The 16,852-nt window shown below is 50.3% G+C and overlaps 1 protein-coding gene across 1 annotated transcript in view; it reads left to right on the forward strand.

Annotated features, from left to right (window-relative positions):
* Nucleotides 1-14,161, forward strand: part of PLAT (plasminogen activator, tissue type) — a 23,912-nt gene extending 9,751 nt beyond the window's left edge. The window contains exons 2-14 of the mRNA XM_077773069.1: nucleotides 1,402-1,496; nucleotides 2,017-2,059; nucleotides 3,807-3,944; nucleotides 5,024-5,134; nucleotides 5,498-5,672; nucleotides 6,337-6,428; nucleotides 7,654-7,828; nucleotides 8,373-8,458; nucleotides 10,020-10,215; nucleotides 10,326-10,462; nucleotides 10,623-10,763; nucleotides 11,631-11,797; nucleotides 13,354-14,161. Coding sequence (XP_077629195.1) covers nucleotides 1,428-1,496; nucleotides 2,017-2,059; nucleotides 3,807-3,944; nucleotides 5,024-5,134; nucleotides 5,498-5,672; nucleotides 6,337-6,428; nucleotides 7,654-7,828; nucleotides 8,373-8,458; nucleotides 10,020-10,215; nucleotides 10,326-10,462; nucleotides 10,623-10,763; nucleotides 11,631-11,797; nucleotides 13,354-13,512 — 1,689 coding nt within the window. The 5' untranslated portion in view covers nucleotides 1,402-1,427 and the 3' untranslated portion in view covers nucleotides 13,513-14,161. The remainder of the gene's footprint in view (nucleotides 1-1,401; nucleotides 1,497-2,016; nucleotides 2,060-3,806; nucleotides 3,945-5,023; nucleotides 5,135-5,497; nucleotides 5,673-6,336; nucleotides 6,429-7,653; nucleotides 7,829-8,372; nucleotides 8,459-10,019; nucleotides 10,216-10,325; nucleotides 10,463-10,622; nucleotides 10,764-11,630; nucleotides 11,798-13,353) is intronic.
* The last annotated feature ends 2,691 nt before the right edge of the window (nucleotides 14,162-16,852 follow it).

A 16,852-nucleotide genomic window follows, 5' to 3' on the forward strand; every position in this document is an offset into this window, starting at 1 on the left:
CTCCATTCTCCCTCCTCTGCCTGTCCCCTGCAGCCTCAGAAGCAGCAGTGGGGCATAAAGTCCTCCCACCGCCCCACTCGCCTTTTCTTTGTCATCCTTGCTCTGAAGGGGGGCCTGTGGCCAGTGAGGGGGAAGGGTGCTTCCAACTGGGAAGCTCTTTGCAAAGACACAAAGAAGGAGCCAGAGCCAGGCCAGGAAAGTGCTGGAAGCCCCTGATGTGACAGGGCCCTTAGGACCCTGGGGATGGGGGGGAGGGGTGGGACCAAAAGTTGTTGTGACTGAAGGGAAATGAGTCAAGGGAAGAAATGCCCTGATTTAATTCTTGTGGACAAAGGAGTGAGTGGGCCTGCCAGACCACAAAATAACACCCCGACCAACTAACCTACTTTAAGCTGCTGAAGGCAAGATCACTGGGGAAAGGCACATGGAAACTGAGAATTTTGGGTCCAGGAAGATCTGAGTCTAATGACCAAAAACCAGATGGCTCTGTTCCTTTCTGCCAATCTACACTTCGGGCTTGTCTGTAAAATAAGAGACAGCCCTTCCCGGGGGTAGTGGGGAGGGTGTGAGCTGGTGCAGGGGAGCCTTTCCTGTGCTGGACAAGGAGGCATGCCAGTTATGAGGGGAAGGACCGAGGCAGTCTGAGGTAGGCTGGCTCTGCGACATGCCTGCAGTCGAACCCCTACGCTGTCCTCCGAAAAAGTCAGACAGGGGACATTTTCTGTGGTTCTATCTGGTGGTTCCAGGGCAGGAATTCACTTCTAGGGAAAGGGTACCCAGGCTGCCAAGAAGTGCCAGGGATGGTCTCGCCATTCAGCCCCCAGAGATCTCTGGGCAAAATGATCTTCTAGCAACCCGTGTCCATTGATGGACGAATGGATAAACAAGACGTGGTCTTTATAGACAAAGGAATCTTCTTCAGCTTTTAGAAAGGAGGAGATTCTGACACATGGCCACCACATGGATGAACCTTGAGAACATTATGCTAAGTGAAATAACCCAGTTGCAAACGGACGTTGTGTTGTACGATTCCACTTATGTGAGGAACCTAGAGAGTTGTCACTTTTACAGACACAGAGAGTACAGTGGTGGTTGTGGGAGGAGTGGGGAGTTGGTGTGTCGTGGGTGCAGAGTTTCAGGTCGGGAAGATGATAAAGTTCTGGAGATGGTGGTGGTGATGAACGTGCGTAATGCCACCGAACTGTACACACGTATCAATGGTTAAGATGGGAAATATATACAATGAAAGAAATCTTCCAGATATTTGTGGCATTTCCCTCTGTGGGAGCAGATGCTGGAGGGGAGGGACTGGCCATGATGAAGTCACGGGTTTCTTGAGTTTTGTCATACTCCTTGATACCTCAGTCACACGAGTGAGCTTTTTTTCCCTTCTTCTTCCAGAATTTAAGGGACGCTTTGAAGGAACGATGAATAACTTGAGAGAGCTGGTGTGTACTCTGCTGCTTTGTGGAGCAACCCTCACCTTGGCCAGCCAGGTGGGTGTGCGGGTCAGGAATGTGCTCTGCCCCAAGGCCCTGTCGACCCTCAAGGCCTTTGGGAGCCCAAGGTGGGCCAATGTCAGAGTGGAGAGGCAGAGGTCAGCAGTCGTGGAGGATAGTGCACACACTCCTCTCGGGGTGGACTGTTGGGGATTCAAGGTTCCGGGGGGCAGAACCCTAGGCAGTTCCGCTGACCTCAGTAAACAGTTCTTAATTCTACCCCACTGCCTCTGACTGCCTCCTCTGGAGCTGTTTTTAAAGAATGTGCTTGAATGAATCCATAAAGCATTTGGAAATACAGAAAGTTATTCTGGCAGCACTGGTCTAGAAGGGGAGGAAGAATTGGAAAAGAAGGCAAGGAGTGGACATTGCACCCGGGGCCAGTTACCTGGGAGGGGGCTCCTGGGGCAGGTGGCATCTGATCGGCAGACGCGTGGGTGGTCTCTGGATCAACCACCTGTGTTCCTGGGACACCCAACCTGTGCTGATCCTTCCTCCGCCTCTGGTTGCTTTGCAGGAAGCCCACCCACGATTCAGAAGAGGCGCCAGGTCTTACAGAGGTGAGACGACATTGAGGTCAACGGAGGGGGTCAGTGGAGGCGGGAGGCAGATTCAGGGCTTAGCTCAGGGCACTGGAGGCTCTGTTGGGGGAATTTGTCTGCCACCGCCGCCAGCTTACCTGAGCTGTGTGCAGGTGAGATTTCTCAGGGTGATTCTGCAAAGATGCCCGTGTGCCTCCACCTATCCCTCAGCCATCCACCCAGTTAGCCGAAGCTGGGTTTGAGAGAGCAGAGCAGGTGCGCCCTCAGGAGTCAGGTGGTCAGGGAGTCACAGACCTGGTGGGAACCCGCCGGCTCAGTGGCCCAAAGCCCTGTGACACAGGTGAGAAAACAGAGCTGAGCTGGACATGGAGCAGTGACTTGCCTAAGGTCACCCTGTGGCCAGCTGTAGCTGTGCCGGTCCTCCAGGGTCCCCCTCACCCCAGAATCCACCCGGCACCTTTGTCAAATGCCATCGCTGTGCTTCCATTTCTTCTGGTTGGTAAAAATGGGGTAACTAGGCTGGGCTACCTCACAGGAGTCCCACAGGTGTGGAAAGACTTTCTAGAAGACCACGTCAGAGTCGACTCTAGAAACCTGAGGAACATCCCTCTGAGCATTACGCAGGATTCCAAAAAAAAAAAAACCATGACAGCACCTGGATTGTCTTGACTGGTTGGAGGAACTCTGAGCCCAGCTTCAAGTCTGAAACCACCAGCTTGGGGCCCTCATCTCTGTCCTTCATGACCTACTCCCTTTGGGTCTGGGAGGCTTTGCAACACCTCTTTTAAAGTGGAAGTTTCCCCGGAGTGAGTCATGCCCGTAACTCTTAATGCCTTTGCTATTAGATAAGCATTTCCGATAAGGGTGTCCTGGCCCCAGCGAACCCTCAAAAGAAGCAGAAACAATGATGTACAATGAGCCCATGTCACTTTTTAATTAATGAAAAGTTAAAGATTTGTGAAGTTGGCATTCTGGTTTGCAAACAGAGACAAAGGGCAAGAATATCAATGCAAGCACTTAAATTGTTTTCATTTATAACAAAAATACTGGTGGGAGCAGCACATTTCCCACGAACCAAAATGTGGATTTTCTTTCTCTTGGGCTAGCAGTGCATCATTTCAGTGTGGTAATACCCATGTGGATCAAAAAATCTGGTAGGCAATTGTATATCCATGTGCATATTTTTGATGAATTGTAATGAAAAATTAGACTATTACTTTGTAAACATATTTTGATAGATAAATTCTCCCCAGATGAGGGCCCATCGGAAGAAAAATAATAAAAGCAGTCTTCGGTGACAAGTTCTTAGGTACCTGTTATCTTCCCGCTGAGAGCAAGAAAGGAATGAGGATGGGTTGTATTAAAAGTGAGAGAGGTTCATATGTGGAATTTTAAGAAACAAAATAAATGAACGCAAAGGAAGGGAAAGAAAAATAAGATAAGAAGAGAGAGGGAGGCAAACTATAAGCTATAAGAGACTCTTAAAGACAGAGAACAAACTGAGGGTTGCTGGAGGGGAGGGGAGTGGGGGGATGGGTAAATAGGTGCAGGGCATTAAGGAGGCCGCTTGTTGGGATGAGCACTGGGGGTTAGGTGTAAGGGATGAATCACTGGGTTCTACCCTTGAAGCCACTGTATATTAACTAACTTGAATTTAAATTAAAAAAAAAAAATTGAGTGAGGGATGTTCTCAGTGGGACCAGGGATGGGAAGTCAGTGTTTGGTGAGTTGTGCCCTCAAGAGGCCAGCCTGTCTCTCGTTACAGTGACCTGCAGAGATGAGAAAACACAGATGCTGTACCTGGAGAATGAGTCATGGCTGCGCCCCGTACTCAGAAGCAACAGGCTAGAATACTGCTGGTGCAACAGCGGTCGCTCGCTGTGCCACTCGGTACCTGTCAAAAGTACGTATGGGGTGGGGGTGGGGTGCCTGGGTGGCTCAGTCGGTTGAGTGTCTGACTTCGGCTCAGGTCATGATCTCACAGTCTGTGGGTTCGAGTCCTGCGTCAGGCTCTGCGCTGACAGCTCGGAGCCTGGAGCCTGCTTCGGATTCTGTGTCTCCCTCTTTCTATGCCCCTCCCTTGCTTGTGCTCTGTCTCTCTCTGCTTCTCAAAAATAAATAAACGTTAAAAAAATTTTTTTTAGTGAAGTATTTTTTTTAATGAATACGAGGGCCCTGGGTGGCTCAGTCAGCTAGAGTCTCTTAATCCTGACTCAGGTCATAATCTTGCATTTCATGGGTTGGAGCCCTGAGTCGGGCTCTGGGCTGCCAGGGTGGAGCCTGCTTGGGATTCTCGCTCTCCCTCTCTCATCTGCTGTTCTTCCACTCCCACACGTGCACTCTCTGTCTCTCTCAGAATAAATAAACTTGAAAAATAGATGTTTAAAAAAATGTACAGGGCTCCTGGGTGACTCAGTTGGCTAAGCGTCCGACTTCAGCTCAGGTCATGATCTCACAGTTCGTGGGTTCCAGCCCCGCATCGGGCTCTGTGCTGACAGCTAGCTCAGAGCCTGGAGCCTGTCTTCCGATTCTGCGTCTCCCTCTCTCTCTGACCCTCCCCTGCTCACACTGTCTCTATTTCTCTCTCAAAAATAAATAAAACATTAAAAAAAAATTTTTTTTAATGTATGTATGGACTGCCCGTAGAAGCTTCGAGCTTTGGGTCCATTCTCCCGGGCCCAAACCCTGTGTCCCATGTCTCCAACTAGTTCAGACCTCCTTCTGCCTTGGTCAGATGTGAACGAGCCAAGCAAACAAGCAAGACTGGGGCCTCAGTTTCTGCCTTCACTTGCCAGGCCTCAGCTTCCTGGTCTGTCCAATGGAGAGAATAATCCTCATGGGTGCTGTGAGGATTAAATGAGTTAATTTTGTAAACCGCCTAGAACAGTGCCTGGCAGGTAGATCGCACTCTTCAAGTCTTAACTCCTTTCTCCTTGGAATTCCTTTAAAGTAATTAGAGGCTTCCTTGTTTGTTCTTGGCAGGTTGCAGCGAGCCGAGGTGCTTCAACGGGGGGACGTGCCGGCAGGCTCTGTATTTCTCAGATTTTGTCTGCCAGTGTCCTGAAGGGTTTTTGGGGAAACGCTGTGAAATAGGTGAGCGGTGGGTAGGTGGTGTGAGAGAGGGGCAGAATCCCAAATCTTCCCAGAAAGGGGAAGAAGTGTGTGGTGACAGGGGTGGGGTGGGGACAGGGAAGGGTGATCCAAGGGTCGGTTAGGCAATCAAGGTGCTGGGCCTCATGGGCACCATCTTGGGTGCCAGTCTGCGGTCTGGCTCTGCTGCCGGCCAGCTGGGCAACCCTGGCTGCCCCGTTTACCTGCTGTGCTCTGGGAGCCTCAGCGGCCGGTGCACCTCACTGGTTTGGGGGTGACGCCAGAGCAGATGAGAAAGCCCTTTGGGAATCTAAAGGAAAGAGGGGGACTCACATGTGAGATGTCATCTGTCCTGTTTTCCATCAGATGCCAGTGCCACCTGCTACAAGGACCAGGGAATCACCTACAGGGGCACATGGAGCACGGCGGAAAGCGGGGCCGAGTGTGTCAACTGGAACAGCAGCGCGCTGGCCCTGAAGCCCTACAACGGGCGCAGGCCAAACGCCATCGCGCTGGGCCTCGGGAATCACAATTACTGCAGGTGAGAGGGCTGTCTTCCCTCCTGGGCTGGCTCTTCCCTGGTGAGGAGCTGCTATAGCCGAGGGAAAGACCTAGATCAGGTCAGCCAGGCTTCCCCAGAGACAGAGACCCCGTCCATCAGATACACATACAGGGATTTAGAAGGAATTGGCTCACGCCATTGTGAGGGGTGGCAAGTCTCAAATCTGTGGGCAGGCCAGCGAGCTGGGAGCTGACAGGCTGGACCACTGCAGTCCCGAGGCAGAATTTCTCCCCAGCTTTGTCTAGTAAGGCCTTCCGCAGATTGGACAAGGCTGCCCACAGATGGAGGGAAATCTCTACTCACAGTCAGCGGATCGCTGCTGTTACCCAAAGCGATCTCTTCACCACGGCACCTAGGTTCATGTTTGATTAAATAACTGGGCGCCATGGCCAAGTTAACACACAGAACTAACCGTCACAGGCCACCCCGTGGCAACGTGGCTCCCGGACACATCTTAAAGCCATACTTACTCTCCACATGAAGACAACAGCCGAGGCATACTTCCACCTCACATGATTCAATTATCCTGTGTACCACCAAAAAATGCACTAATCTTTTCCCCAGAAGAGGTTGAAAAGGCCTTGGGTCTGCGAGGGAGACTTCCCTTTTCACCTCCTCTGGCCTTTCCTGGCTGCTTTTCCAGGAACCCAGACAGAGACTCAAGGCCCTGGTGCTACGTCTTCAAGGCCGGGCAGTACAGCACCGAGTTCTGCAGCACGCCCGCCTGCCCCGAGGGTAAGCGCAGCCCCCCACCCCCACCCCAACCCCCAGCAATGTCCCGGGAAGAAGATGGAGCTGGTAGTGCTTCTAGAACTCAGGAGACAGAGGAGTGGGCTGGTGGTTGACCGTTTTGGCTGCAGAGAGATGAAAGTCAGGAGACTTAGCTCTTCACCCAGACCTGGCTTCTAGCTAGCTGTTTGACTTTGAGCTTGTCTCTTTATCCCCCTGAACCTCAGTTTCCTCGTTTACAGAGGAGGAGGTGGGCTGCACAGGTGGATTTCTGTCCTTTTGAGGACGAATGGAGATTCTCCCTTTTGTGACTGATTTCTCAATGGGCCTATTTCTCAATCCCTCTTTCTCTCTCTCTCTTTTTAAAAATGTTTAATATGAGAACACTTCCCAAATTTAAAAACCCTACGTTACAAAAAAGCACCCTGAGTTCTGCAGTGCTTTCACAAATAATGATGTCACAATAGTATGAAAAATAGGTTTTAAAGTTCTACCTTTTCACATACAATAGCAATGTGCCTTATGTCTACAGGTAAGTCTGACACACCTGTCTGAATTTGAGGGCTCTTACACTAATTCTAAAGCATCTCCCCCTCCCAGGATTGGTAAATTGGGACTCACTGGTCTAGGGGGCCTTAGAGATGCCTTTAACTATTCTGTTTCTAGTGGTACACCTTGCCAGTTTCAAATGGGGGGAAAGGAGAGCAAAATGGGGCAAATAAGTGAAAATAGGCAGCATTCATAGGTCCATAATCCCTCTCCTGCTCAAGCCCAATAAATCCTTCTGAGCACAGGCAGACATAATCTAAGAAGGTAGGGGCTGCTGACACGTCCATCCGTTGAAGATCCTTGCTTCCCCACAGCCTGTCAAGTATGAACCAGGAAAACCCTGATGACTTTCAAAGCAGCCTGGGCAATAATCACCTGTAACTGAACATAGCGTCCCTTTCCGCAGAATGTGAATTCACCCTCAGCACCTCTCAACACAGCAGTCTAGGAAGCCACATCCAATCATGCAAGTTGGCCCGGCAGATAAAAGCCACTTAGCATCCCTATGTATAAGGGCTGGAAGAATAAGGAAAGAGGGGAAGTCGGATGGTATCATGTCCTTCTTACAGTGAGGCTGGCTGCCTACCGCCTCTCGGGCCAGTGGCTCCCGCTGCAAACCCCGACATGCCTGCTGTAGCACTTAATTGGTTTTGTGTCAGTCTGAGACTTTCTTTTGTTCCAGAAAAAAATGGGGACTGCTATGTTGGAAAGGGGTTAGCATACCGTGGCACCTCCAGCCTCACCGTGTCTGGCGCCTCCTGCCTCCAGTGGAATTCCGTGGCCCTGATAGGCAAGGTCTACACAGCGTGGAAGACCAACGCCCAGACAATGGGCCTGGGCAAACACAACTATTGCCGGTACAGAGCATAGGGGCGGTGGGTTCGTATCTGGGCGGTAGGCAGGAGTGGGGTGTGGGGTGTGGGGCGGGAGATTTCATGCCTGAAGTTATATGAAAGACTCGGTGGGTGGGAAGGCACCATGGATAGCATCTGGTCACATGTCTTCATTTGCTGGAATGGCACCTGTTATGAAGAGTGAAGTCCCCTGGTTTTTGAGCCCATGTCCCAGGTTAGAGGTGCTGTCCCACAGCCACCCTGTTCTCATTGTTCTGTCCTTCTGTGGCACTTTTCTGCCAATGAGTCATAAGAGTGTCCTCACAGCATTGCTCATGGCACCTTCCGGCACACCTGTGAGGTGACAATGTTATGTTGCTGATAGAAAAACCAAGTTAAGGTTGTTTTCCTACGGTGAGATCTCCGACGGAGCCAAGCTCAGGACTCAGGCCCCTCCTACCCAGCTCAGTGTTTTTGCCGTTGGTTTACTGAGCCTCCTTCCCGGCTCACGTGGCCTGCGATGGGACTGAAAATGTGACCGAGAACCTTGACCTCTCTCCCCATCTAGGAACCCAGATGGGGACGCCAAGCCCTGGTGTCACGTGATGAAGGACCACAAGTTGACGTGGGAATACTGTGACGTGCCCCAGTGCTGTAAGGACTGGCCCTTGGCCACCTCCCTTTGCCCAGCCTCACCTTCTGGACATTTCCTCTGCCACTTACTGTGTCTTCACAGCCATCTGCTTCCGACCCAGATTGTTAGGAGGGCCTTGGTCAGGAGGAGCCTCCCGTGGCCGGAGCCGCGGTAGGATGACAACACTCAGGGCAGGTGCCCACTTCCCATGCACAACCGTGATGCGGAGGGACAAAAAGAAAGAGAAGAACTTGCCAATTGCTTTTAGAACGTATTAGGCTTGGAACTTCTCTCTCCAGATGCCTTTCTTAGGGAATGACGGTGAGGTCACGGTGAGCATGAAGGAGGGCAGCTCGCATATGTGACGCCCTAGATAGCAGAGAGTGCTCTCACCACGTGCTCCCGCCAACGTGGTGAAGGGCCATCCTCCTAAGTCCAGTTTGCTGATGAGGAAAGCAGCCCAGAAGCCACGCGGCCCAGCCAAGCTCACTGGGCTCCGGGCCACAGAGCTGGGGTCTGACCCCACGTCTTCTGCTCACATACTTCTGCTGTGAGCTCTTCCACTTCTCCCACAGAACCCACTTAACACAGGGGGACTGTGTTAGTGGAGGGGGTGGGAGACACAGAGGAAATTCAAGTTGGCACATTTTGCTAAAAAATGACACTTTAGAAATTGTCTGAGAATAGATCTCTTTTAAAGTTTATTTATTTATTTTGAGAGAGAGAGGAAAAGCACAAGCGTGAGAGGAATGGAGGGAGAGAGAGAGAAGGGGAGAGAGAGAGAGAGAGAGGTTGGGAGAGCATCCCAAGGAGGCTCCATGCTGTCAGCAAAGAGCCCAATGCGAGGCTTGAACTCATGAACCATGAGATCATGATCTGAGCCGCGATGTCGAACACTTAACATACTGAGCCACCCAGGTGCCCCTCTGAGAATAGATTATTATTACTCGGTAATGTCTCTCCAGGAACATATTATTTAACTGGGCAAGTAAGATGCAAGCCACCAATGAACTCATGGCCAAGGTCCTGTATGGCTGGTCCTCAGTGGGCAGGATCATAAGCTCCCTCAGAGTCTGGCGGGCTGAGAGTGTTAAGAAAGCTTCAAGAGGAGATGGGATTTCTTTCACCTATGCCCTGAAAAGCTGGCAAAGTTAGTAGGTGGAAAAGAGATACGGGAAACATTTCCCATGGGAGGAAGTTGCAGTGCCGCCTTATTTCTGCAGCCAGGAAGCAGGTGCAGGAAAAACCGGGGGTAAGGAAGCATGGCAGAAAGACCCCCAGTTTGGAGTCAGGCGGATCTGGGTTCTAATCCAGGTGCCGTTGTGATGTGGGGCACAAATCTCCCAGCCTCTCTGAAGTTCCGTGTCGTGAGGGTTAAGGAGAGCGCAGCCACGGTGGTTGGCATGGACTACGTCCTTGACAAAATGTGGTTTTTATTACCTCTCACTCCGTGCTAACCTGGAGAAGTGCACTGACCTGTAGAAACTCGGGGTTCCGAGAGAAGAAACCAAGATAGGTGCTCAAGGACCTCCCCCGAGGCCCACGGGTCTGATGGTCCTTCTCTCTCCTCTCCTCTCGCAGCCACCTGTGGCGTGAGACAGTACAAGCAGCCTCAGTTCCGCATTAAGGGAGGACTCTACGCGGACATCACCTCTCACCCGTGGCAGGCTGCCATCTTCGTCAAGAACAGGAGGTCACCAGGCGAGAGGTTTCTGTGCGGGGGGATACTGATCAGCTCCTGCTGGGTCCTGTCTGCCGCACACTGCTTGCAGGAGAGGTAGGCTCTTCAGAAAACCCACGAGGCCTCCCTGGACTGTAAGGCCTTGAGCCCAGGCCTGTTGGAAGGAGCCTCACAGCAAGCAGGGCATAAGGCTGTTTCTCCCTTAGGTATCCTCCCCACCACCTCAAGGTGGTCCTGGGCAGAACCTACCGAGTGGTCCCCGGAGAGGAGGAGCAGAAATTCGAAGTAGAAAAATACATCACCCATAAGGCGTTTGATGACGACACTTACAACAACGACATCGGTAAGGGGTGACAGGCTCCCCGCTCCAGGTGGCGCCCCACGCGGCCACACACGTGCGCTCACACCTCTTCCTCCCACACCCTCGCCTCCTCCTTCGCCTTCCGCTGAAGTCGGAAGCGGCCCTGCCCGCGCGGCTGATTCCCTCCCCGCCCTTCCTCCAGCACTGCTGAAACTGCAGTCGGACTCGCTCCAGTGTGCCCGGGAGAGCGACACCGTCCGCACCGTCTGTCTGCCCGACGCCGACCTGCAGCTGCCCGACTGGACGGAGTGCGAGCTGTCTGGCTACGGGAAGCACGAGGCGTGTAAGTGGAAGGAAGTGTCGGCCCCGTCCTGTCTGTCGGCAGGACAGCAGGGGACAGCAGGGCACGCGCTGTTGACGGAGGGAAAAGCAGTGACGGGAACGTTCTAGCCTTGGTTCAGGCCCTGATGTAAATGTAGGCAGGTTCCCAGCGGTCGGAGAACCCCTCCCCTGCCTTCCCCACCTCACAGGATAAGGCCGTGAAGGGTCTGAATAGTACAAGTGCTTTGAAGAGCTTCAGACTTCAGGAAGGTTCTGGTGTGAAGTGGAGTACGTGATGAGGGGGTGTGGTTCTTGGACCTTCTGATCCTGCTGGCCCGAGTCCAAATCCTAGATCTGCACCTTGTAGCAGTGTGGCCCAGGGTGGGGGTGTCTTACACCATCCCAAGCCCCCGCGTCCTCACCGGTAACGTGGGGGTAGATTTAGCTGCCTCCTTAGGCAATGAGAATGAAGTGGTAGTAGATGAAGGCAGTGGTTTTCAACTGGGGTGATTTGCTGCCCCGCCTCCCCCAACCCGGCAGACCCTGGCAATGTCTGGAAGCATCTTTGATGGTCGCAACTCAGGATGGAGGTTTTACCAGCATTTAGGGAGCAGAAGCCAAGGATGCTGCCGGACATCTGCAATGCCCAGGACGGCCCCCCTCACATTCTCTGGCCCCAAGGTCAACAGTGCGACTACTGAGAAACCATAGGCTAAACTCTATAAAATTTCTGGCTTTGTCAGTCAAAACAATATTGACAGTTTCGTAGGCGTCGACCCAATATGTTGATACAAGTTAGCCATTATTAGAAAAGTTGGCGTCCTCCCTCTGAAGGGCTTACAAATAACTTTCCCTAAAGCCATAAGACATTTCCCCTTCTCTCTTTCAGCTTCTCCTTTCTATTCTGAGCGGCTGAAGGAGGCTCATGTCAGGCTGTACCCAGCCAGCCGCTGCACATCACAACATTTGTTTAACAAAACCATTACAAACAACATGCTGTGTGCTGGAGACACACGAAGCGGTGGGAACGAGGCAAACCTGCATGATGCCTGCCAGGTAAGCATGGGTGTCTCGCCAGGCCCTGAGCTCGCCTGAGGGTAGAAATGTTCCTTGGCCAACAGGTTCCTGACCAAGAAAAAAGTTACAGCCAGAAACCAGGGACTTCATCTTGGGGAGGCGTTGGCGATTCAAGATGAGGGCCTCAAAGAATAACACAATCAGAGAAAGGTCAAAGTTACCCAAACTTAAGACATCTAAATTGCAGGAAATTTCCCCAGTGTCTACACCGGAAACTCCACCTGGTTCAGGGTTTCCTGTAAGCCCAGGCAATTGATTGACTATTGAAGTGATGGACAAAGCAACACAGATTAAGCAATTCATTTTCTTTAATGTTTATTTAATTTTGAGAGAGAGAGGCAGAGAGACAGTCAGAGTATAAGCAGGGGGGAGGGGCAGAGAAAGAGGGAGACACAGAATCTGAAGATGGGTCCAGGCTCTGAGCTGTCAGCACAGGGCCCGACGCAGGGCCTGAACTCATGAATCATGAGATCATCACCTGAGCCAAAGTTGGACCCTTAAGTTGACTGAACCACCCAGGTGCCCCCAAATAAAGCAATTCTTGACTTCTGGGGGTGCAGGAGAATTGGGGTCTGCCATGTAGAAGGGGGAAGAGGGGCTGCGGCTAATTAGGAAAGGGGACACGGATGATTTGTGAGAAATAAGTTTTAAAAACTCCTATTCAGCCTTAATATGAGGTTTTTAGCCTGGGAAAACAAACCATTTCAGGCTCTCTGTGTTTTTGCACCCTTATCAGAGTTAGTACTTGTCTTTCATGATAATGAGGGACTGGTATGGGACACAGACCAACCTGTGGCATTGGGACCCAAATATAACCAGGGCGCTGTTATTGACGAGACATTTTCAAACCTACAGTGTGCCAGGCTCTCCATCAAGGGCCTGGGGCTTGGAGGGGAAACAAAAAGAAGAAAGCAGGGCTCTTGCATCAAAGACTTTGTGGGCTTTGTTCTTATAGGGTAATCATATCATCAGCATCTGCCCTCAGTTCCTTGACAACCTTTGTCTCTTTCTGAATGGTTGGCTCAACAGTCATAAAAAGTTGTATGCAAAGTGAAACTATGATCAGCAACCTTCAAGTTAAAAACAAAAACAAGAAATTATTTTGATTCAATAAGACCGTAACAGCCAACAATGACCAAGAGTCTTACCAAAGATCATATGTTGTTCTCAGAGCTCTCTGAGATTCAGGCGCTCTCCTCACTAATTCCCAGAGTATTCTCATACTGTAGGTATAGCATGATGGCTATTTTACAGGTACGAATACTGAAGCACAGTTAGCCTAAGGCCACACAGCTAGTAAGGGATAGAGTTAAGACCAGGGCTGTGGCCTGAAATGTCTGAGCAGTTATCTCAATTCTACTTTGCAAAGTAGATAAAACCTAATCCCCTACAGGATCAAGATCACTGAGATAACAGTTTCCCTCTCTGAGCTAAGTACTTTGAAGAATACAGTACTAGCACTACAAATAGTCACCCTAACTTCCTCCTAAAGAGTCTGTGTTTTTTTGCAAACTGACCTGCTCTCTCTTTTGCAGGGTGACTCAGGTGGCCCCTTGGTGTGTATGAAGGACAACCACATGACTTTGGTCGGCATCATCAGTTGGGGCCTTGGCTGTGGGCAGAAAGATGTTCCAGGTGTATATACCAAGGTTACTAATTACCTAGACTGGATTCAAGACAATATGCGACCATGACCAAGGGCGCCCAGTTCCCTGAAATCACGGGAGGAAGCTGGGGCTTCCCCCACTTCCGAAGACACACCAAGGCGGGGTGCTTCTTCAGAGAGATGAGCCGTAACACAGTACAAGTGGGTGGCGGGGTGGGGGGGACCGATAGGAGAGGGGACAGGATAGGTTTTCACAGGTACTTCCCATTTTAGAAGTTTTCAGGGGGTTAAGACTGGATTTCAGAATGGAGTCTGTCAGCCGAGAAGACAGATGAAAGCCAACCCCTCCTGGAATACGACCATCTAGGGCAGAAGAGAGGTAGACCAAAAGCCCGACCCGAGCTGTCAACATGTGGAGAGTTGGGAAAGGGACCGCAAAGAAGAAAGTATGTCTCAGCAGTGTAAAAAAAAAAAAAAAAGTCTGGAGCTTTCAGGAAGGAAGGATTGCATTAGAAATGGAGTGTCTATTTATACTCACAAGGAAGCCCAATGGGGGCCTCCTGATGAGGGATGGGCTGGCCGGCCAGATCATGTTCCTCAACATCTTTTAAATCCAGTATTTGGCTTTTCCCTTTCTCCACTCTACGGTTCTTGGAAGGAAATCCTTTTGTGGATAGTGTAAATCTTTTTTCTTTATAAACTTCATAATAAAGCAGGAGACTTGTATCATTTTAATACCCGATAAACTAGGCTTTAGTATATTTATATCAATCCATTTTCATTTTTACTTGTTGCCACACGCCTGTATTATACTGTGCTAATAAATTCAGATATATTTTTCACATATTTTCCCAAATCGGAGTGGGTAATTTTGTTACGTTGGCAGTATCTCACTTTTTTATTTTATTTTACTTTTTTATCCCGCTTTTTTATTCCTGTTATTCATGGTCACATCTTTAAAATCACTTCGAGTATTTCCTTTCATTCATTTGACATATACAGAATACTTTGTAATGCGCTAGCGATGGGGTCTTGGAATGGCGGTGGTGGGGCCCGAGCCGACTGCCAAGAAAGAATTCCTGAGACGTCCTGAATGCAAAAAGGTAATTTTATTAAAGCACAGGGACAGGACTCGTGGGCAGGAAGAGCTGATGCTGAGACTGTGAGGAGAGTCCGGTTACATCCTTGGGAGCTGGGGGAGGTAAAGTCAAGGGGAAGTTTCCAAAGGGATTTTCCTATGCTAAAGAAGGCACTGAGGATCCTGGAGTTCTAGCTATTGTCAAGCTAAGGTGGTTTTCCCCTCTAGCAAAGCATTAAGACAAGAGGGGGTTCCTGGAGAAATGTTCTTGTCTGCCCGCCTCAAGTTCTTGTCAATGGGCTGCAGGTTATAAGGAAAGTTAGTTTCATCTGCCATTGCCTTCTGCCTTTGTTTCCCACATCACTAGGTGCTGTGGACAGTAAAAGGGAGGAAGAAGGCAGTTCTTGGTTTGACAGGGAAATAGGCACTTAAATACCAAGGTAGAGGTGCCTGGGTGGCTCAGTTGATTGGGCTTCTAACTCTTGATTTCTGCGCAGGTCATGATCCCAGGGTCATTGGGATCAAGCCGTTCTCCCTCTGCCCCTCTCCCCGGCTCACACATTCTCTCTCTTTCTCTCTCTCAATTAAAAAAGAAATACCAAGGTAGAACAGAGATGGGTTACGAAACAGCAGAGAGAAACTTTTACTGGCATTCAGTTGCATTAAGGATTCTCAAGGAAAAAGCAGAGGTAGGGCTTTTAAAAGCTGGGCAAGATTTGGCCTGGTGGAGAGGTGTGGGCAAGGGACTCCAGAGGCAAGGGATGTCACCGCATGAAAATACAAAGATCTGGAGAGCAAAAAGAGCAGTGGGAGTAGGGAGAGGATTTCCTACAGGTTGTCAGAAGTGAAGTTCATGAAGAACATAGGTAGGAATTTAGATGACGGTGCTTTGAATGCCAGGCTGCGTTTGGGACTTCATTCTGTAGGCAGCTCAGAGCCACTGGGGCTCATGTGTAGCAGGAGTGATGAACTGAGCAGAGCCGGGGAAAACGTACTGCGAGGTGGACGGAATGAAAGCGAGACTGGACAGGGAGACTCCGTGACAGCAAGCACGGCAGAGGAAAGGAGAGGCGAGGGGAACGAGGCAGGACTTGGCTAGCATAGCAACATCCCACTGTTGGGCAGATGAGAGGCTAGTATTTGGGCCATTTTCTTCCCATCCCGTTTCCCTTTGCCGGTCATCAGAAAGAATGGACTTCCAGACCAGTCCATGTGACTTAAGTAATGCTGTTTTCTGCTTAGACTGCTTTCTTAACCAGAGATGCGACTCCTATTCCCAGCTGCAGCCGACACTCCAGATCCCAGAATAAAGCTGAGATCCCGGCCCTTGGGTAAGCACGGACAGCTTTCTGGAGAGGAGAAAAGGAGGCTACAGTCTCCATCTCTTGAAAGGCTGTTAGAACTGCTCAGTGTAGAGGTTCTTAGAAGTATGTAGTTTCAACTCACAAAAGCAACCCTCTAAAGCCCAAGAGCTTGATTTAGAGGAGAACACACACACACACACACAACTTCCCTGAAATGCTCAAGTCCCTGGAGCAGTTGAATAAATGCAGATCGCAGAGACTGAAGTCACAGATTTCTCAACTTTCAACTGCCCGCTTACTTCCCTGTGCAAGGGGCAGGTTTTGCTTTAGATGGAAGGGCCCCTCAGCCATTTTAGAGAAACACTGGTAGAGGACAGCAATGGGCCAGACTCCCCGGCTCCTGCATCTCCGCCAGAAATTCAGGTGGTTTCAGCCCCTCCCCTTTGGACGACAAGCTTGGTGAAGAAAATGAACTGAAGCACTAAGGCCTCATGGGGGTGGGCCAAGGCCCCAACATTCCTCTGGATGAAGTCCTGGCCACGAAAGACGAAGACAACTGCTCACAAGGGGCCACTGACTGGGCTGCAGGGCAGGGTCCCAGCCCTGCAAACGGACCCCTTTGAATTATACTAAAATACATTCAAAGAGCAACAACACATCATTACCCAGGGTGGGTTAGGAAATTCAGGATAAAATGTCTGGAACCTCTCAGGCCAGGGAACAGGGTATAAGGGGGAATTAAATAGTTCCTTATCCTCAGTTGGCTAATAAAGCAACTAGATGCTAACAGATCTGAAGAACAGTAACGATTATCAGGAAGCTGTGCCATACATTTTAGCAGGCAGAGACTTAGAGGAACTCAGATAACAGAAACATCCTTCTGGAGCCCAGATTTGAAGTCTGGTGATCACAGAGAGTCATAAACTCTGGTTCCACGTCTCACTTCAAAAGCCAAAACCTCACACAATCCCATACTTGGTATCTTGGGGGAAGGCTTAAGAGTTTCAAATTCTCATCAGCAGGGAAATGCAAATCAAAATCACACT

Source organism: Crocuta crocuta, unplaced genomic scaffold, assembly GCF_008692635.1.
Source record: "Crocuta crocuta isolate KB4526 unplaced genomic scaffold, BGI_CrCroc_1.0 scaffold177, whole genome shotgun sequence".
NCBI classification, from domain to species: Eukaryota; Metazoa; Chordata; class Mammalia; order Carnivora; family Hyaenidae; genus Crocuta; species Crocuta crocuta.